The sequence below is a fragment of the Symsagittifera roscoffensis genome, chromosome 3 (genome assembly GCF_963678635.1).
Source record: "Symsagittifera roscoffensis chromosome 3, txSymRosc1.1, whole genome shotgun sequence".
Taxonomy (NCBI): Eukaryota; Metazoa; Xenacoelomorpha; order Acoela; family Convolutidae; genus Symsagittifera; species Symsagittifera roscoffensis.
The window spans coordinates 46,391,363-46,413,932 of record NC_087064.1 but is presented as its reverse complement, the minus strand read 5'-3'; the positions used below and the strand labels follow the sequence as shown (position 1 = coordinate 46,413,932).

At 34.6% G+C, this 22,570-nt stretch overlaps 1 protein-coding gene across 1 annotated transcript; it reads left to right on the top strand.

Annotated features, from left to right (window-relative positions):
- The first annotated feature begins 1,057 nt into the window (after positions 1–1,057).
- Positions 1,058–20,386, top strand: LOC134842160 (DDRGK domain-containing protein 1-like). Its single transcript, XM_063858373.1, has 3 exons — positions 1,058–2,378; positions 2,704–2,970; positions 19,833–20,386. The coding sequence occupies exons 1-3, from the start codon at positions 1,956–1,958 to the stop codon at positions 20,091–20,093; spliced, it is 951 nt and encodes a 316-aa protein (XP_063714443.1). The 5' UTR covers positions 1,058–1,955; the 3' UTR covers positions 20,094–20,386.
- The last annotated feature ends 2,184 nt before the right edge of the window (positions 20,387–22,570 follow it).

Genomic DNA, 22,570 nt, shown 5'->3' with positions numbered 1-22,570 from the left:
AGAAAAGTCTGTTTGCTTTGTGCTGCTTTATTGTTCTTCGTGAGGTTTGTGTTGCTGAATGTTCGATACTGGCTAAGGATCGAAGGTTGGAGACATAACCAGGTGATTTGGAAGTGGTGTTTAATGTACTAAAAATACTTTTAGACGTTTTCTGCTAAATGACAGCTTTTTTCAGTTCATCTTTTTATTCATAAAATACATGTTGTTGAAGCTCAGTCATATGTTTTCGCTTTGTTTTTGAAATATATTGTTTTTAATTGTTTTTATATATTTTTTCGCTGTTGAGTTTTGGTACTTAGCTTTTGCGAAAAAAAACATGGCGATTTTGATGATAGTACCTGTTAAGTAGCGCGGATATAGCGAGCGAGCAGGCTTATAAAATTCTAATTCTTATAATTTTGTTTAATTAATGAAAATTTTGTTTTTCTCCTGTGTATTGTTGCTGGTTATTCAAAAAACAAAAATGATAAAACAAAAACTTTATTGTTTGTCGTCTGTATTTTCATTTTTCGAGGTTAAATGTTTTCGAATATACCTACTGGGTTTTTTCTATCGAATACACCGTAGTTCTAGGCTTTCAGACACATTTTTTTGCTACACGAATAAACACGACACAAATTGAAATCAGATAACCTAAGTTTGACTGCCTAACAGTTGTTTCAATTTAAAGATTTCAGTTTATAAAGCCAGAAAAAATGAGCAAATTACTTTTCGAGACCACTTGCTGCCAAAAAAGCTAAAACCGTAGTCAATATGGCTCAGGCAAACAGTTGAATTTTTTAAGGACCACAATTTACTGCCTAAAAATTTTAAAAATTTCAAAAAAGAGGAATTAAATCATTTTGTTCATAGGTGAAGGGATGTTTTTTATCTAAAAAAAATTAACTCAGTGATGTCTATTGGAAAAAAAATAAAAATTGAATTTGTTTAAGAAAATTATAATATTGTTGGCATCAATTTAAATTTTTCCGAAATTTTAGAAATTTAAGTTTTCCTTCAGTCTGATTTTAGCAGTTTTTTGGGCATACCTATTTGCTACAAAAATACATCAGATTTGTGAAAATTTAGATTACTTGCTTTTACTGCGGAACTACGAAATGAGAAATTGATTCTCATGAGTAAACTTTGTATTTTGGCTTTGGATCGAATACCGCCGCAGCAATTTAAATTTTTTAAAATTTAAATTACTCGATTTAAATCAAAGTTTTTCATATAATGGCACATAATTTCACATTGAAATAAATTGAGTGGGCAAATAGTTTCACATTGAAATAAATTGAAATTTAAATTAATTTAAATGGTTTTTTAAATGTACATCACTAAGATCCGATATTGGCTCCATTCTTCATATCCTGTGAGGGTTGTGACTACGGCAAGCAATACCAATAGATTTGCCATTCCAGAGTAGGAATTTCTTCGAGTTTAATCTCCCTTTGCTGCTCGTTCCTTTTGCTCTGAGGAATCTTTTACATTAAATATCTGCATCTTGTTAGTGAATTCAGTTTTACTTATGATTTTTGTTAATTGTTTTCGCAAGAGCATTTTTTTGTGTGTTATTTTAAAGAGTGGCTCACCCTAGAGCTACTCACATAAAAAATAGTGGAGCGTGTCATAAGCGTGTGTCATATATAGAACGAAATCGTATGACCGTTTTCACTTGTTATTATTGTGTCACTAGATTGAAAGTTTAACGAAGCGCTGATTCTCCTGTGTTTGCCCATTCGTAATTTGTTAACTAGTTTTGTCTTCGCTTTTCTTGATTTGCGTTTGTGGTGTATTTTACGGTATTCAACTGATTTTTTTGTTTGTCTATAAATGGTTTGAGTTAAAAGAAAAAAGCTATGGTATTGGAATATTTACGTGTCCACTGGCTGTCACCGAAGAGTTTATTTGCTCTTGCAATTCTTTGAGTTATGTGTTCAAATTTAAAATTTGCCAGTATTTAAAAGATAAAAATGTCCGATAAAATGTTTGGAAAACGCGATGAAAGGATCGAGTCGTATGCAGTCGACACTAACTTGGGTCTCGTTGCTCTAAGCATAGGATTCGTAGCTTTTGGAGTACTTGTACTTGTTTACCTAACGCGCAAAATGGGAGTTTTAAATGTATCACAGCGCAATGTAGCAGCACCAGCTAGCCACCAAGTTTTGAACAGACAACCCCAGATGCTACAAAGACCTAGCCAGAATCGAGGAGCTCCGGTGCCTAGATTCATAGCCGGCGAGGAGGGAGCTGAGATGGATTTTGGATCGGACTCAGAAGCGGGCTCGGAGGCCGATCTGATTGAGGGGTTGAGAAATAGAACAGGGAAATTAGGTGTTAAGAAGATGAAGAAACTGGAAATGAAAGAGGAAAAACGCAGAATGAGAGAAGCCGAGGTAGGTTTCATTTTATATTATTGAGCCGGGTCTCAGAGCGACTGAAAGGATCAGTTTGAGCTAAATTTTAGTTCTCAAGCGAACTAAGTCCTATACAGTGAGTTTCATTGAACTTCTTTTGTTCGAATTTAAATCATATAGGTGTCCGTGGTCCAAACTTGGTAAGTTATTTGGTTTTACTTTTTTTTTCAGGTCCTACGTTGTCAGTACGAAACTCAGCAGTATTCTGCACATCTTTTCGTTAGCCGATGTATAGATTGGGCTGAATGTGAACCTTATGTGATTTTCGCTTGAGAGCAGGTGTACACAAGTTTTGTCTTTTTAGGCAGAAGTGCGAGCAGAACGAGCCAAAAGAGAAGCAGAAATAGAACTAAAGCGTCAGGCGGAAGCAGCACAAGAGGCAGCTGAAGAAGCTAGACTAGAAGAGGAGCGAACAGCGGCCGAGGAAGAGCGTAAGAAAAAGGAGCACGAGGAGTATCTGCAGATGAAGGCGATGTTTGACGTCGAAGAGGAGGGATATGATGCAAACCAATCAGAAGCGGAGGCACAGAACCAGCTCAATATGTTTATAGATCACGTCAAAAATAACAAGGTTAGTGATTCCATGATTGAAAATGAGCTGTGTGGTTATTGAAGCTTCTGCATTTTTAGGCCGTTAGTTCAGTTAGATTTGTTTAGTTCAGTTCAAGTAGTCAATTATTACTTGTGAAACTTTGAAATATTTTAAGATGCGAGAATCGTTTGCCCTATTTTGATTCTTTTAAAGAGAATCAATATTCTTGAAAGAATACGACTTCGTTCTTTGAAATGGATCTGAAAGGAAACGATTTGCCGAATAGAATGTAAAGTTAACATATGTATCTGGAACTACATTCTATTTTCAGTGTGAATGCCTGACTCTTTCAATCGATTGCTCCCTCTGGTTACTTTTTTTGTAACTGCTTCCTAATTATTCTGACAACATGGTATCTATTTTTTAAAAACATCAGGAAGTGCGCTTCGCAGCTAATAAGCTGTGGATTTGAAAATTCCTAATATTAACGAATGATAGAGAGTCGAGCTTAGGTTCTTAAAAGAGAGTCGAGCTTGGGATAGAGAGTTGAGCTTGGGAGACTATAATATCACAGTCGAAGTACTTATCTAACGTTTTTTTCTTTCAACAAGAATCGTTGTGGCCGTAAAAAAGTCAATCGGTTGATTTTGTCTGGAACTACACTCTATTGTCAGTTTGAGTATCTGACGGTTTTAAACGGTTCCAATATTCAATCGAATGCTCCATCTAGTTGCTTTTTTGTAACTGATTCCAAAATGTTCGGACAATCTTGTATAATAATTCTTGCTTGATTTTTCTGCTTACCAAAATGTCATAGTCGAAATACTCACTTAACGTCTTTTTTTCAACACGAATCTTTGTGGCGGTTAAAAGTGTTCGCTTGTTTTTTCTGGTAAATAGCTGATCTTACTATTTCAAGTATCAGCAAGTTTTTTATTAAATTGTCAATGGAATGATTTTTCCTGGAACTACACTCTATTGTCAGTGTAAATATCTGACGGTTTTAAACGGTTCCAATATTCAATCGAATACTCCATCCAGTTGCTTTTTTGTAACTGATTCCTAAATATTCGGACATGGTATATATTTTGTAAAAACATAATTGTGCGCTTCGCAGCTCATAGGCTATGAATTTGAATCTTCCTTATAATAACGAATGATAGAGAGCTGAGCTAAGGTTCATATCGTAGTGAAATATCAGTGACAGGTAGCGTTTTAGTGTATGTGGAATTTCGATCCTGACTTAATGTAACATTTTTGCTCACGATGTTTTCATAATAAGTTATGATTCATTTTTGTGCGACTATAAGATCATAGTCGAATCACTCAACTATCGTGTTCTTCTTTCAATGAGAATCGTTGTGGCAGTAAAAAAAAGTTTCAATGAAATGATTTTTCCTGGAACTACACTCTATTGTCAGTGTAAATATCTGACGGTTTTAAACGGTTCCAATATTCAATCGAATACTCCATCCAGTTGCTTTTTTGTAACTGATTTCCTAAATATTCGGACATGGTATATATTTTGTAAAATTATAATTGTGCGCTTCGCAGCTTATAGGCTATGAATTTGAATCTTCCTTATATTAACGAATGATAGAGAGTCGAGCTAAGGTTCATATCGTAGTGAAATATCAGTGACAGGTAGCGTTTTAGGTTATGTGGAATTTCGATCCTGTCTTAATGTAACATTTTTGCTGACGATGTTTGCATAATCATTCTTGATTGATTTTTCTGCTTACCAAAATGTCATAGTCGAAATACTCACTTAACGTCTTTTTTCAACACGAATCTTTGTGGCGGTTAAAAAGTGTTCGCTTGTTTTTTCTGTTAAATAGCTGATGTTACTATTTCAAGTATCAGCAAGTTTTTTATTAAATTGTCAATGGAATGATTTTTCCTGGAACTACACTTTTGTCAGTGTAAATATCTGACGGTTTTAAACGGTTCCAATATTCAATCGAATACTCCATCCAGTTGCTTTTTTGTATCTGATTCCTAAATATTCGGACATGGTATATATTTTGTAAAAACATAATTGTGCGCTTCGCAGCTCATAGGCTATGAATTTGAATCTTCCTTATAATAACGAATGATAGAGAGCTGAGCTAGGGTTCATATCGTAGTGAAATATCAGTGACAGGTAGCGTTTTAGTGTATGTGGAATTTTGATCCTGACTTAATGTAACATTTTTGCTCACGATGTTTCCATAATAAGTTATGATTCATTTTTGTTAGACTATAAGATCATAGTCGAATCACTCAACTATCGTGTTCTTCTTTCAATGAGAATCGTTGTGGCAGTAAAAAAAAAGTTTCAATGAAATGATTTTTCCTGGAACTACACTCTATTGTCAGTGTAAGTATCTGACGGTTTTAAACGGTTCCAATATTCAATCGAATACTCCGTCCAGTTGCTTTTTTGTAACTGATTTCCTAAATATTCGGACATGGTATATATTTTGTAAAATTATAATTGTGCGCTTCGCAGCTTATAGGCTATGAATTTGAATCTTCCTTATATTAACGAAAGATAGAGAGTCGAGCTAAGGTTCATATCATAGTGAAATATCAGTGACAGATAGCGTTTTAATGTTTGTGGAATTTGGATCCTGACTTAATGTTAAATTTTCGCTCACGATGTTTTCATAATAAGTCTTGATTCATTTTTGTGCTGACCATAAGATCATAGTCGAATTACTCAAGTATCGTGTTTTTCTTTCAATGCGAATCGTTGTGGCAGTAAAAAAATGTGTCAATGGATTGATTTTGTCTGAAACTACACTCTCTTGTCAGTTTGAGTATCTGACGGTTTTAAACGGTTCCAATATTGAATCGAATACTCCATCCCGTTGCTCTTTTTGTAACTGATTCCTATATGTTGTGATTATAAATATTTTGTAAACACATCAGGTAGTGAGCCTCGTAGCTAATAAGCTGTGGATTTGAATCTTCCTTAAATTAACGAATGATAGAGAGCCGAGTTAAGGTTCATATCGTAGAGAATATCAGACAGGTAGCGTTTTAGTGTTTGTGGAATTTCGATCCTGACCTACTGTAATTTTGTCGCTCACGATGTTTCATAAATTTCTTTTGATTCTTGTGCTGGCTATAATAACCCAGTCGGTTTAGTCAACCAACGTTTTTTTTCTTCAACACGAACCGTTGTGGCAGTAAAAAATGTGTCAATTGAAAAATTTTGCCCGGAACTACACTCCAATGACAGTGTGAATATCTGACGGTTTTAAACGGTTCCAATATTCAATCGTATACTCCATCCAGTTGCTTTTTTATAACTGATTCCTAAATTTTTGGACATGGAACATATTTCGTAAACACAGCAGGAATTGTGCTTCGCTGCTAATAAGCTCTGGAATTGATTCTTCCTAATATAAACGAATGATAGAGAGTCGAGCTTAGGTGCTTAACTTGTAGTGAAATATCAGTGACAGGTAGCGTTTTAGGGTTTGGGTTTTCGAGCCTGACTTGCTGTAACGTTTTCGCTCACGATGTTTGCATAATAATTCTTGATTGATTTTTGTGCTTACTAAAATTTCAGTCGATTTGATCAACTAACGTCTTTTCCTTTCAACATGAATCGTTGTGGCGGTTGAATTGTACGCTTTTTTTTCTGGTAAATAGCTGATCTTTTTATTTCAAGTGTCAGCAAGGTTTTTGTTGAATTGTCAATCGAATGATTTTGTCTGGAACTACACTCTTTTGTCAGTGTGATTATCTGAAGGTTTTAAACGGTTTTTATGTTCAATCGATTACTCCATTCAGGTGCTTTTTTGTAACTGATTCTTAAATTAAGTTGTGGCAGTAAAAAAAAAGTTTCAATGGAATGATTTTTCCTTGAACTACACTCTATTGTCAGTGTAAATATCTGACGGTTTTAAACGGTTCCAATATTCAATCGATTACTCCATTCAGGTGCTTTTTTGTAACTGATTCTTAAGTTTTCGGTCCGTGCGCTTCGCAGCTAATAAGCTGTGAATTTGAAACTTTCTAGTATTAGCGAATGATAGAGAGTCGAGCTTAGATTCTGATTCTTAACTCGTATTGAAATATCATTGACAGGTAGCGTTTTAGTGTTTGGATTTTTGATCCTAACATACTGTTAAACGTTTGCTCTCGATGTTTGCATTTTACTTTTTCGTTCAATTTTGTGCTGACTGTAATATCGGAGTCGATTTAGTCTACTAGCCTGTTTTTGCTTCAACACGAATCTTTGGCGGTTGAAAAATGTTCGGTATTTTTTTTTCGTAATTAGCTGATCTTTTTTTAAAAAGTGTCAGCAAGATTTTTGTTAACTTGTCAATGGAATGATTTTGTCTGGAACTACACTCTATTGTCAGTGAGATTATATGATGCTTTCAAACGGTTCCAATATTCATTCGAATACTCCATCCAGTTGCTTTTTTGTAACTCATTCCTAAATATTTGGACATGGTGTATATTTTTGTAAACACATCATGTAGTGCGCTTCGCAGCTTATAACATGTGCATCTGAATCTTCCTTATATTAACGAATGATAGAGAGTCGAGCTAAGGTTCATATCGTAGTGAAATATCAGTGACAGATAGCGTTTTAATGTTTTTGGAATTTGGATCCTGACTTAATGTAACATTTTTGCTCAAGATGTTTCCATAATAAGTTATGATTCATTTTTGTGAGACTATAAGATCATAGTCGAATCACTCAACTATCGTGTTCTTCTTTCAATGAGAATCGTTGTGGCAGTAAAAAAAAAGTTTCAATGAAATGATTTTTCCTGGAACTACACTCTATTGTCAGTGTAAGTATCTGACGGTTTTAAACGGTTCCAATATTCAATCGAATACTCCATCCAGTTGCTTTTTTGTAACTGATTTCCTAAATATTCGGACATGGTATATAATTTGTAAAATTATAATTATGCGCTTCGCAGCTTATAGGCTATGAATTTGAATCTTCCTTATATTAACGAATGATAGAGAGTCGAGCTAAGGTTCATATCATAGTGAAATATCAGTGACAGATAGCGTTTTAATGTTTGTGGAATTTGGATCCTGAATTAATGTTAAATTTTCGCTCACGATGTTTTCATAGTCAGCACAAAAATGAATCAAGACTTATTATAAGATCATAGTCGAATTACTCAAGTATCGTGTTTTTCTTTCAATGCGAATCGTTGTGGCAGTAAAAAAATGTGTCAATGGATTGATTTTGTCTGAAACTACACTCTCTTGTCAGTTTGAGTATCTGACGGTTTTAAACGGTTCCAATATTGAATCGAATACTCCATCCCGTTGCTCTTTTTGTAACTGATTCCTATATGTTGTGATTATAAATATTTTGTAAACACATCAGGTAGTGAGCTTCGTAGCTAATAAGCTGTGGATTTGAATCTTCCTTAAATTAACGAATGATAGAGAGCCGAGTTAAGGTTCATATCGTGGAGAATATCAGACAGGTAGCGTTTTAGTGTTTGTGGAATTTCGATCCTGACCTACTGTAATTTTGTCGCTCACGATGTTTCATAAATTTCTTTTGATTCTTGTGCTGGCTATAATACCCAGTCGGTTAGTCAACCAACATTTTTTTTTCTTCAACACGAACCGTTGTGGCAGTAAAAAATGTGTCAATTGAAAAATTTTGCCCGGAACTACACTCCAATGACAGTGTGAATATCTGACGGTTTTAAACGGTTCCAATATTCAATCGTATACTCCATCCAGTTGCTTTTTTATAACTGATTCCTAAATTTTTGGACATGGAACATATTTCGTAAACACGGCAGGAATTGTGCTTCGCTGCTAATAAGCTCTAGAATTGATTCTTCCTAATATAAACGAATGATCGAGAGTCGAGCTTAGGTGCTTAACTTGTAGTGAAATATCAGTGACAGGTAGCGTTTTAGGGTTTGGGTTTTCGAGCCTGACTTGCTGTGACGTTTTCGCTCACGATGTTTGCATAATAATTCTTGATTGATTTTTGTGCTTACTAAAATTTCAGTCGATTTGATCAACTAACGTCTTTTCCTTTCAACATGAATCGTTGTGGCGGTTGAATTGTACGCTTTTTTTTCTGGTAAATAGCTGATCTTTTTATTTCAAGTGTCAGCAAGGTTTTTGGTTGAATTGTCAATGGAATGATTTTGTCTGGAACTACACTCTTTTGTCAGTGTGATTATCTGAAGGTTTTAAACGGTTTTTTTGTTCAATCGAATACTCCATTCAGTTGCTATTTTGTAGCTCATTCTTAAGTTTTTGGACATGGTACATAGTTTTTAAAACACATCAGGAAGTGCGCTTCGCAACTAATAAGCTGTGGATTTGAAACTTACTAGTATTAGCGAATGATAGAGAGTCGAGCTTAGATTCTGATTCTTAACTCGTATTGAAATATCATTGACAGGTAGCGTTTTAGTGTTTGGATTTTTGATCCTAACATACTGTTAAACGTTTGCTCTCGATGTTTGCATTTCACTTTTTCGTTCAATTTTGTGCTGACTGTAATATCGGAGTCGATTTAGTCTACTAGCCTGTTTTTGCTTCAACACGAATCTTTGGCGGTTAAAAAATGTTCGGTATTTTTTTTTCGTAATTAGCTGATCTTTTTTTTAAGTGTCAGCAAGATTTTTGTTAACTTGTCAATGGAATGATTTTGTCTGGAACTACACTCTATTGTCAGTGAGATTATATGATGGTTTCAAACGGTTCCAATATTCATTCGAATACTCCATCCAGTTGCTTTTTTGTAACTCATTCCTAAATATTTGGACCTGGTGTATATTTTTGTAAACACATCATGTAGTGCGCTTCGCAGCTTATAACATGTGCATCTGAATCTTCTGTATTTTAATTGTTTTCACGAATGACAGAGTCCATCTAAGGTTCATATCGTAGTGAAATATCAGACAGGTAGCATTTTAATGTTTGTGGGATTTCGATCCTGACTTGCTGTAATTTTGTCGCTCACGATGTTTCCATAATATATTTCAATTGATTTCCTTGCTGACTATAATATCCCAGTCGGTTTACTCGAACAGCGTTTTTTTTTGTTCAACACGAACCGTTGTGGCAGTAAGAAGTGTGTCAATTGAAAAATTTTGCCCGGAACTACACTCCAATGACAGTGTGAATACCTGACGGTTTTAAACGGTTCCAATTTTCAATCGAATACTCCATCCAGTTGCGTTTTTAAAAATGATTCCTAAATTTTGGACGTGGAACATATTTTGTAAAAACATCGGGATTCGCGCTTCGCTGCTTATAAGCTGTGGAATTGATGCTTCCTAATAAACGAATGATAGAGAGTCGACTTTAGGTGCTTAACTTGTAGTGAATTATCAGCGACAGGTAGCGTTTTAGTGTTTGTGAAATTTCGAGCCTGACTTACTGTAATGTTTTCGCTCACGATGTTTGCATAATATTTCTTGATTGGTTTTTGTGCTTAATAAAATGTCATAGATGAAATACTCAACTAACGCCTTTATTTCAACACGAATCTTTGTGGCGGTTAAAAAGTGTTCGGTTCTTTTTTTTCTGGTAAATAGCTGATCTTTTTGTTTCAAGTGTCAGCAAGGGTTTTGTTGAATTAGCATTGCAATGATTTTTTCTGGAACTACAATCTTTTGTCAGTTTGATTATCTGAAGGTTTTAAAAGGTTCCATTATTCAATCGATTACTCCATTCAGGTGCTTTTTGTAACTGATTCTTAAATTAAGTTGTGGCAGTAAAAAAAGTTTCAATGGACTGATTTTTCCTGGAACTACACTCGATTGTCAGTGTAAATATCTGACGGTTTTAAACGGTTCCAATAATCAATCGATTACTCCATTCAGATGCTTTTTTGTAACTGATTCTTAATTTTTCGGACAACATGGTAAATAATTCTAAAACACGTCAAGAAGTGCGCTTCGCAGCTAATAAGTTGTGCATTTGAAACTTCCTAAATTTAACGAATGATAGAGAGTCGTGCTTAGATTCTTAACTCGTAGTGAAATATCATTGACAGGTAGCGTGTCAGTGTTTGTGGAATTTTGATCCTAACCTAGTGTTAAACTTTCCCTCTCGATGTTTGCATTTTAGTTTTTGATTCAATTTTGTGCTGACTGTAATATCCGAGTCAATTTAGTCTACTAACCTGTTTTTCCTTCAACACGAATGTTTGGCGGTTAAAAAATGTTCGCTGTCTTTCTTTCGTAAATAGCTGATCTTTTTATTTCAAGTGTCAGCAAGGTTTTTGTTAAATTGTCAACGGAATGATTCTGATCATAGTGAAAGGTAAGGTTCAGATCATAGTGAAATATCAGTGACAGGTAGCATTTAAGTTTTTGGAGTTTAGTTCCTGACTTACTTACTGTAACATTTTCGCGTACGATTTTTCCATTATAAGTTTTGATTGATTTTTGTGCTGACTTAAACATCCTAGTCGAATTACTCAACTATCGTGATTTTCCTTCAACACGAACCTTTGTAGCCGTTCAAAATTGTTCGCTATCTTTTTTTTTTGGTAAATAGCTGATCTTTTTCTAAGTGTCAGCAAGATTTCTGTTAAATTGTACTGGAACTACACTCTATTGTCAGTGTGAATATCTGACGGTATAAAACAGTTCAATATTCAATCGAATACTCCATCCAGTTGCCTTTTTGTAACTGATTCTTAAATTTTCGGACATGGTAAAATTTTTTAAAAACACATCAGGAAGTGCGCTTCGCAGCTAATAAGCTGTGGATTTGAAACTTTCTAGTATTAACGAATGATAGAGAGTCGAGCTTAGATTCTTAACTCGTAGTGAAATATCATTGACAGGTAGCGTTTTAGTGTTTGGATTTTTGATCCTAACATACTGTTAAACGTTTGTTCTTGATGTTTGCATTTTAGTTTTTCGTTCAATTTTGTGCTGACTGTAATATCGGAGTCGATTTAGTCTACTAGCCTGTTTTTCCTTCAACACGAATCTTTGGCAGTTAAAAAATGTTCGGTATCTTTTTTTTCGTAATTAGCTGATCTTTTTATTTTAAGTGTCAGCAAGATTTTTGTTAACTTGTCAATGGAATGATTTTGTTTGGAACTACACTCTATTTTCAGTGTGATTATATGATGGTTTTAAACGGTTCCAATATTCATTCGAATACTCCATCCAGTTGCTTTTTTGTAACTGATTCCTAAATGTTCGGACATGGTGTATATTTTTGTAAACACATGTAGTGCGCTTCGCAGCTTAAAACATGTGCATCAGAATCTTCCGTATATTAACTATTTTCACGAATGACAGAGTCGATCTAGGGTTCATATTGTAGTGAAAAATCAGACAGGTAGAATTTTAATGTTTGTGGAATTTCGATTCTGACTTGCTGTAATTTGTCGCTCACGATGTTTCCATAATATATTTCAATTGATTTCTGTGCTGACTATTATATCCCAGTCGGTTTACTCGAACAACGTTTTTTTTGTTCAACACAAACCGTTGTGGCGGTAAAAAATTTAAAATGTGTCAATTGAAAAATTATGTCCGGAAATACACTCCAATGACACTGTGAATATCTGACGGTTTTAAACGGTTCCAATATTCAATCGAATACTCCATCCAGTTGCGTTTTTAAAAGTGATTCCTAAATTTTGGACGTGGAACATATTTTGTAAAAACATCGGGAATTGCGCATCGCTGCTAGTAAGCTGTGGAATTGATGCTTCCTAATATAAACGAATGATAGAGAGTCGACTTTAGGTGCTTAACTTGTAGTGAAATATCAGCGACAGGTAGCGTTTTAGTGTTTGTGGAATTTCGAGCCTGACTTGCTGTAATGTTTTCGCTCACGATGTTTGCTTAATAATTCTTGATTGGTTTTTGTGCTTACTAAAATGTCATAGATGAAATACTCAACTAACGCCTTTTTTTCAACACGAATCTTTGTGGCAGTTAAAAAGTGTTCGCTTCTTTTTTTTCTGGTAAATAGCTGATCTTCTTTGTTTCAAGTGTCAGAAAGGTTTTTGTTGAATTGTCATTGCAATGATTTTTTCTGGAACTACAATCTTTTGTCAGTGTGAATATCTGATGGTTTTAAACGGTTCCAATATTCAATCGAATACTCCATCCATTTGCTTTTTTGTAACTGATTCGTAAATATTCGTACATGGTGTCTATTTATTTTGTTAACACATTATGTAGTGCGCTTCGCAGCTTATAACCTCTGCATCTGAATCTTCCTTATATTAGCGAATGACAGAGAGTCCAGCTAAGGTTCAGATCATAGTGAAATATCAGTGTTAAGTAGCTTTTAAGTTTTTGGAATTTAGATCCTGACTTACTTACTGTAGCATTTTCGCGTAAGATTTTTCCATAATAAGTTGATTTTTGTGCTGACTTAAACATCCTAGTTGGATTACTCCAGTATCGTGATTTCCTTCAACACGAACCTTTGTAGCCGTTGAAAATTGTTCGCTATCTTTTTTTTTGGTAAATAGCTGATCTTTTTCCAAGTGTCAGCAAGATTTTTGTTAAATTGTACTGGAACTACACTCTATTGTCAGTGTGAATATCTGACGGTTTAAAACAGTTCAATATTCAATCGAATACTCCATCCAGCTGCCTTTTTGTAACTGATTCTTAAGTATTCGGTCAACATGGTACAAATTTTTTAAACATATCAGGAAGTGCACTTCGCAATTAATAAGCTGTGGTTTTGAAACTTCGTATCATTAACGAATGATAGAGAGTCGAAGTTAGATTCTTAACTCGTGGTTAAATATCATTGACAGGTAGGGTTTTAGTGTTTGTGGAATTTTGACCCTGACTTGCTGTAACGTTTTCGCTCACGATGTTTGCATAATAAATTTGATTGATTTTTGTGCTTACTATTATGTCATAGCCGAATTACTCAACTAACGTCTTTTTCTTTCAACACGAATCTTTGTGGCAGTAAAAAAAAGTGTCAATGGAATGTTTTTTCCTAAAATTTTCGGACATGGTACATATTTTTTAAAACACATCAGGAAGTGAGCTTCGCAGGTAATAAGTTGTGGATTTGAATCTTCCTTAAATTAACGAATGATAGAGAGTCGAGTCAAGGTTCATATCGTAGTGGAATATCAGACAGGTAGCGTTTTAATGTTTGTGGAATTTCGATCCTGACTTACTGTAATTTTGTCGCTCACGATGTTTCCATAAGTTTCTATTGATTCTTGTGCTGGCTATAATATCCCAGTCGGTTTAGTCAACCAACGTTTTTTTTTCAACACGAACCGTTGTGGCAGTAAGAAATGTATCAATTGAAAAATTTTGCCCGGAACTACACTCCAATGACAGTGTGAATACCTGCCGGTTTTAAACGGTTCCAATATTCAATCGTATACTCCATCCAGTTGCTTTTTTATTACTGATTCCTAATTTTTTGGACATGGAACATATTTTGTAAACACATCAGGAATTGTGCTTCGCTGCTAATAAGCTCTGGAATTGATTCTTCCTAATGTAAACGAATGATAGAGTCGAGCTTAGGTGCTTAACTTGTAGTGAAATATCAGTGACAGGTAGCGTTTTAGTGTTTGGATTTTCGAGCCTGACTTGCTGTAACGTTTTCGCTCGAGATGTTTGCATAATAATTCTTGATTGATTTTTGTGCTTACCAAAATGTCAGTCGATTTGATCAACTAATGTCTTTTTCTTTCAACATGAATCTTTGTGGCGGTTAAAGTGTTCGCTTTTTTTGGTAAATAGCTGATCTTTTTATTTCAAGTGTCAGCAAGGTTTTTGTTGAATTGTCAATGGAATGATTTTGTCTGGAACTACACTCTTTTGTCAGTGTGATTATCTGAAGGTTTTAAACGGTTTTTTTGTTCAATCGAATACTCCATTCAGTTGCTATTTTGTAGCTCATTCTTAAGTTTTTGGACATGGTACATAGTTTTTAAAACACATCAGGAAGTGCGCTTCGCAACTAATAAGCTGTGGATTTGAAACTTTCTAGTGTTAACGAATGATAGAGAGTCGAGCTTAGATTCTTAACTCGTAGTGAAATATCATTGACAGGTAGCGTTTTAGTGTTTAGATTTTTGATCCTAAAATACTGTTAAACGTTTGCTCTCGATGTTTGCGTAATAGTTTTCGTTCAATTTTGTGCTGACTGTTATATCCGAGTCGATTTAGTCTACTAGCCTGTTTTCCTTCAACACGAATCTTTGGCGGTTAAAAAATGTTCGCTATCTTTTTTTTCGTAATTAGCTGATCTTTCTATTTTGAATATTTTATAGGAATTGTGCTTCGCTGCTAATAAGCTGTGGATTTGAAACTTCCTAATATTAACGAATGATATTGAGTCGAGCTTAGATTCTAAGCTCGTAGTGAAATATCATTGACAGGCAGCGTTTCAGTGTTTGTGAAATTTTGATCCTAACTTTCTGTTCAACTTTCGCTCTCGATGTTTGCATAATAGTTTTTGATTGATTTTTGTGCTGAATGTTATATCCGAGTCGATTTAGTCAACTAACCTGTTTTCTTTACAACTCGAATCTTTGGCGGTTAAAAAATGTTCGCTATCTTTTTCTTGTAAATAGCTGACTTTATTATTTTAAGTGTCAGCAAGATTTTTGTTAAACTGTCAATGGAATGATTTTGTCTGGAACTACACTCTAATGTCAGTGTGAATGTCTAATGGTTTTCAGCGGTTCCAGTAGTCAAACGAATACTCCATCCAGTTGCTTTTTTGTAACTAATTCCTAAATATTCGGACATGGTGTGTATTTTGTAAACACATCATGTAGTGCGCTTCGCAGCTTATAACCTGTGCATCTGAATCTTCCTTATTTTAACGAATGATAGAGAGTCGAGCTAAGGTTCACATCGTAGTGAAATATCAGTGACAGATAGCGTTTTAATGTTTGTGGAATTTGGATCCTGACTTAATGTTAAATTTTCGCTCACGATGTTTTCATAATAAGTCTTGATTCATTTTTGTGCTGACTATAAGATCATAGTCGAATTATTCAAGTATCGTGTTTTTCTTTCAATGCGAATCGTTGTGGCAGTAAAAAAATGTGTCAATGGATTGATTTTGTCATGAAACTACACTCTCTTGTCAGTTTGAGTATCTGACGGTTTTAAACGGTTGCAATATTGAATCGAATACTCCATCCCGTTGCTCTTTTTATAACTGATTCCTAAGTCTTGTGATTATAAATATTTTGTAAACGCACCAGGAAGTGCGCTTCGCCGCTAATAAGCTATGGATTTGAAACTTCCTTAGTTTAACGAATGATAGAGAGTCGAGCTTAGATTCTTAACTCGTAGTGAAATATATTTACAGGTAGCGTTTTTAGTTTTTGTGGAATTTTGATCCTAACTTACTGTTAAACTTTTGCTCTCGATATTTGCATAATAATTTTTGATTCAATTTTGTGCTGACTATAACATCAAATCGGAGTTAATCGAGTAACGTATTTTTCCTTCAGCACGAACCGTTATAGCGGTTAAATGTTCAGTTTTTTTTCTGGTAAATAGCTCATCGTTATGTAAGTATCCTAAAGTTGCTGGTTGAAATGTCAATTGACTATTTTTATCTGGAACTGCACTCTGTTGTCAGTGCGAATATCTGACGGTTTTAATTGATTCCAATATTCAATCAAATACTCCATCCAGTTGCTTTTGTAACTGATATCTAAATAATCCGACAACATGGTGCGTTTTTGTACGCATATTTAGAAAAGCGCTTCGCAGCTAGTAAGATGCGGGTTTGAATCTTCATTTTTTAAAGGAATGATAGACAGTCGAGCTCTCGTAGGGAATTATCAGTGACATCTGACGATTTACTCTTCGTAGAATTTTGATGCCGAATTTCAATAAATTACTCGCTTTGACGTTTCCATTTGTTGATCGGTTGTCATGCTTACTATTGCAGGTGGCCCCTTTGTATGAGTGCACATTCGAAATTTTTAGAGGATATATTTTTCCTTACTCACAAATCGTTGTGGCATCAAAAATGTTGTTCGCTTTCTTCTTACTTTATTTTTCTGGAAAGTTGCTCATAATCATTAAGTTTTTTGTTGAAGAGTCAATGAAGTAGTTATGTCTGCAACTAGACTGCGAACGTCTGATGGAACGTCTGATATTCAAACGCATCCTAAATGTATTTAAATGTAACTGAAATCAAAAGTTTTGAACAATTGTCAACTATTTCGAGATCACCATCAGATTTGAATCTCCCGAAGATTAATCGATGACAGTAAATCGAGCTAATTTTTTTTTATCACATTGTGAAACATCGCTGATAGTTAATGTCTTTGTTGGTTGTGGGTTGTTCATCGCGACTTTTTCCTAGAATTGTTGCCTAATTTTGTGTGTCTCTTTTTTGAGCAAAAAACCAATATTTTCAAAATGTGTTTTTTTTGTTCAAAATGTGTGTGTTTTGTTAAGGGAATACCTGGGAAGAGGAGATATGTGCGTTCATCTCTCTCAGTAGTTTGACCTCCCAGCAAGCAAAGATTTATTACTTTTTTTTACTGGCCAGCCTTTAAGTTTTGCAGAAGGTGCCTTTGATTGAGCGCGAGCCGGAAAACGCGTCTGCTTGGTCAAAGTGTACCAAAAATGGCTCAAAAGTATCACTGCAGCGCAAAGGTTTTTCTGCAGCGCCCAAATTTCTGAATTGGGTTTATTTGGCATTTCAACTGAGCTCAGAAAATCTACTTTTTGACAATTGGTCGCAGAGCAGTTTGACATAATAATGGAATATAAAAATTAAATCGGTTTAGCAATGTACACCTTAAGCGGGCCTTGTTTTCGAACTTGAATGTTTGACGGATCTACATGCAAATAATTCGGATTCAATCACCTTGCGACTACTTTTTTCTTTTGTTTTTTTTTTTGTAACGAATTACCGCTGGCAATCAATTGTCGCCTGCTACGAAATGTGGCTATTCCATTTCGTTGAAATAATAAAAATTAACCAATTTTTTAAAGTTATTTTTGAAAATTGTCGACCCTCGATAAAATCTCCACCTTGAATGTCTTTCGGGTACTTAATGTTTTCAAAAATGTCAATCATTTCGTTTTTGTATATGCAAGCATGACAGATTCTGTGTCAACTGAAATCTCGGAAGGCTTTATTATTTTGTTGTTGCTAAATAACTGGCCTTGAAAGTCTATTGTCTATCGGGTGCATACGTAAGGCAAGCATAAAGCTGAATTGTGCCTTGATCATTTGTATATGGAAGTAAGACCGATTCTGTGTTAACTGCAATCTCGTAATACTTCCTTAACCATATTTGACAATTGGTAAATAACTGGCCTTGAAGGTCTATTGTCTATCGTGTTCATACATTAGACGAGCATAAGTTTGACTTTTCAATTCTTTAATTTGTGTGTGCATAAAATGTGTTTATTTTGAATTGTGTTGTTGCGATAAAATGTGTTCATTTTGAAAGTGTTAATTTTGATCCAGCTTTTAAGAACAACCAATGCGAAGGATATTAACACAGACTATTATATTACAAATGGCACTTAAGCTTCAAGGTATCATGGATATGTAGCGTAGAGGTTGGGAAGGAGACCAGTAACAAATAAAGAGGGTTCGAATCTGGGCAGGGTCGAATGTTTTTAATGAACTTTTTCGTATGCTAGTTTAAATGCGTCCGCTCTTTAAATTGAGGCATGTTAGTTGGTTTGTTTTTCAAATCGACTGGTGCTGCTAATGCGTCATAATTGGCTTCCGTCACCACTTAGCATTTATGTAGACTCATAATTGGTGTGTCACTTAAGAAATTTTGTAAACTCAAAGTTTTACTCGTTCAGTTTTTACCAGTAGCGTTATCGGTCATATTTTTGCTTGCGTTTGCGAAATGGAAATTCGCCTCTGTGTAAATGGAAGTTTAAAAGATTCTGTGTGAATTGAAATATCACAATACTTCAAATTTTGACTATTGTTAAATAATTGGCCGTGATTGTGTATAATCTAGCGCGTTGGAACTTAGGTAAGCATAAGACTGACTTTTGCCTCGAGAATTTGTATTTGGAAGTTTGACAGATTCTGTGTTAACTGCAATCTCGTAAGGCTTCCTAAAGAATATTTGAAAATTGGTAAACAATTGGCTTTGAAGTTATATTGTCTATCGGGTTCATACATTAGATAAGCATAAGTTTGACCTGAATTTTCATTCTTTTGAATGAAATTTGACAGATTCTGTGTGAACTGAAATCTCATAAGATTTCTTAAAGAAACTTTGACTTGTTAAGTGTTTGACCGAGTTGTTGACGTTCATACATTAGGTCATCCTAAAACTGATTTTTTATTTCAATTTGTATATGGAGTTTTGAGTGACTTTTCGGACCATTTACTGAGGAGATCGTTCACTTGGTTAGAATTAAAATGTTTAAGCCAATTAGATTTGAGAATAGTACATTTAAGCCGTGCGTACATTTAAGATGGCCTTGAAGGTCTAATCGATAGTGTTCTTTAACCCTAAATGAAATTTGAAAATGGCTTTTCGGTACAACCATTGTTTTGTGAAACTAACGAAACCTGTGTTAACTGAAATTTCGTTATGCTGCCAATTTACTGCTTTAGTAAATTTCGTTGCAGTACTATGGTTATTATGTGTATTTGTTGATCTTAATTGAACAATTGAAAAACTCACCAACATTATATGAGGAATTACGTTCCACTCTTACCCCATTGCAAATTATCCTCCTAAAATTTTTCAAAATGATATTATAATCATACGCGTGAAATTACGACAAAATGTATAAGAAATTTAGTTCAGATTATTCGATTTGTTCATCGACCTAAATTTCATTACATTGTGACAACATATAATTTTTTTTTCAAATTTAATTCTAGCGTGGAGGGTGGGGAGTGAAAAATAAGAGATTATCTACTTAATGTGACTGACGATGGCATAATATGAGGTTGGTTTTTTACAGGTTGTAAATATCGAAGAACTAGCCAGCTGTTTCAATCTGAGAAGTGCCGACTGTGTTTCACGTCTGAAGAGTCTACAAGAAGCAGAACAACTTACAGGCATTCTAGACGACAGAGGCAAGTTCATATACGTTTCAGAGGAAGAAATGAAGAACTTGGCTCAATTTATATCTCAAAGAGGGCGTATTTCAATTTCAGAGCTGGCCTCTGCATCCACATCCAGAAATATTATATCTCTAAATCCTGTCCTGGAATCCAGTTAATTGTTCAGGTGCTCCTAGTTGTAAGATTTGTTGTTAGTTTTTATGGCTGGCTGCTGGTATGGTAAATTTACATTTCCATGAGGTACATATTTATAGAAAGCCATCTGTTAGCTTTTTTGTCGAAAATTGTAATATATGAATGTGCTAAATGTACCAAAAGTTGTTCTAAAAAGTTTTTGAAATGTCAGACAATAAATTATGAGCCCCCGTAATTTAAGTTATTAGTTTTGGGCTCCTGGAAAAGCTTGCTGTCATAAATTATAAAGCATTTTTTGGCCGGCATTTGTTTTATTTGAATCTTGTTTGAGACCTCAAATAAGATGAAAATTGAGCACAGGTTTTTAATTGTAACAGAAAGAAGTCATTTATACTTTATATAAGTCTTCCTTTTTGTTTTTTAAGGAAAAGGTCTTTGAAATTTGTTCACGCTCATATTTGACTTTCCTCGTTTCCATTGTTCACACATGCAAAGATTGTTTTATAGTATGAACTCTTTTTCTCAACCTAAGTCGCAAATATTGTTGACGCAAAATGTGTTCATTTTGATCAAAACTAGCTATTAAGTACAGCCAATGCTAAAGAGCAAGACACTTTTTGAGCATGTCTACATTTTGAATGCGTGTGTCTGCTCAAGAATTGTCGGCTTTGTAACCGCTTAATAAGTTTAGTTTCGATGCTTATTTAACATTCAATGGTCCTACGTTTTGGCATATTCTCTTGAAAGAAATTTTGATGTCAGACAAAATCAAAACAAAGGCAGGACAATTTTTGATATATTAATTTTTTCAATTCTTTCTTCGGCTTTCATCCCTATTTTTTGTCAGTTAGCTTGTCATGCTGTGTGTGGGTTTTATCGCAAGTAGTGCAGTGTTTCATTTCGTCTTTCTTTATAAAATTTCTCAAGGTGCAGGTAATTCCTTTCCAAGACTTCGTACTTTTTCAGACTCATTTATTTTTCTATCGCAATTGGAGCGAAGCTCTGTTTCGGCTGTCAAAAATTATCGATTTTTTATTTTCATGCGTTGTTTTTGATGGCAGAATTTCTCTGAGGATTCCTGTATCCAGACTAGATTGCAGTGGGATAGTGGACGGGAAAGAGATTGAGACTATCAACTATCTGAGTTTTCGACTGATGATTTTCTTTCCTAATTATTTGTTGCCATTATTGTCAGAAAATGGCCAATTTTGAAAAACCTTGTAAGGAAAGTACGCAATGAATAGTGGCATCGAAATTATGCCCTTAGGGGTCGAATTTTTGTTTTCCTGAAACTTTCATTTTGCCGTATTATGACGAGCAGATGAACGTCAGCGCGATTATTTTTATTTTTTTTTTCAGGATTTCGATTTCTCGTGGTTTGACTTTGGATTTCTTTTCAAGTGAAATTTTTTCCTTTGTTAAAAAGAAGGCAAGCTCCACTATCGAACAGCAAAAGTGTGAAGTTCACGAAAATCGAATTTCAACTTGAATTTCTTGTAATTTTTCTTTAAAAAAAATTGAAAAGTGTGTATTTCATTCAACAATCATTCACTCTGCAAATTGCTTGTAGGTTTGAAATCAAATTTCAAAACTCCGTAAAAATGATACTCATATACAGGCAGCCAGTTGTTTTGTTTTGTTTTCAATATATCACCTAATGTATCATCACAGTGATCTTGCCGTTATCAAAAAAAGTACTTGAATCTTTTCTTTTGCAAAACGAAAATAGGATTCAAAACAGTTAAACTGCAACATCAATAAATCAGAATCCACTTTTCTAAGATTGCAACAATATTACTTCGGTAGTAGTCTAATGGCTGGCATCGTGGTACATAATGCCCTAATTTCGAAATTTGTCCTTTTTGTTTCCCAAGTTTTATTCTAACAAAATCTGTATGACTAACAAATAAGAACTTGCAGTCAATATAAACACCAAAATTATTACATAACGGCTTAACGCCCATTCTTTAGAAAAAAATTGAATTGTTCATTTGTACAGTTTAAGATATATTGATATCTTATTTATTTGCTTTAACCATTTATCCAGGTTTTCAATGTATGTCTTTACCCAGGGGTTCCGCAAAATATATGGCCATATAATGGGGTTTCCGCCCTACATTATGCCATAATCGTCCTTCTTTCCGTCGATTATTTCCATAATCGCTCAGGCAAAATAAATAATGGCCATTATTGGGTTGTTTTCGTTTCATAATTTGAATGAAAAACAAAACAAATTATTCAATTTTACACAATTTTTGTAACGAGTTTAGCATCCCAAAGCTCCTTATCGACTTTTAAGAAAAGACTAGCCTCAAGGTGATGTGGAGTCATGCTTTTTCGAACAATGCAAGAAGTGCGAGCGTTGTTTGTTTTGCATGTGCACGCGCTTGCTTGCTCACTATTTGTTTTACATAATGGGGTTACGTCATCCCTAAATTATGGCCATAAACGAAGGCAGTTCCATGCATAATGGCCATACTTTTTGTCCTTTCCCTCCATT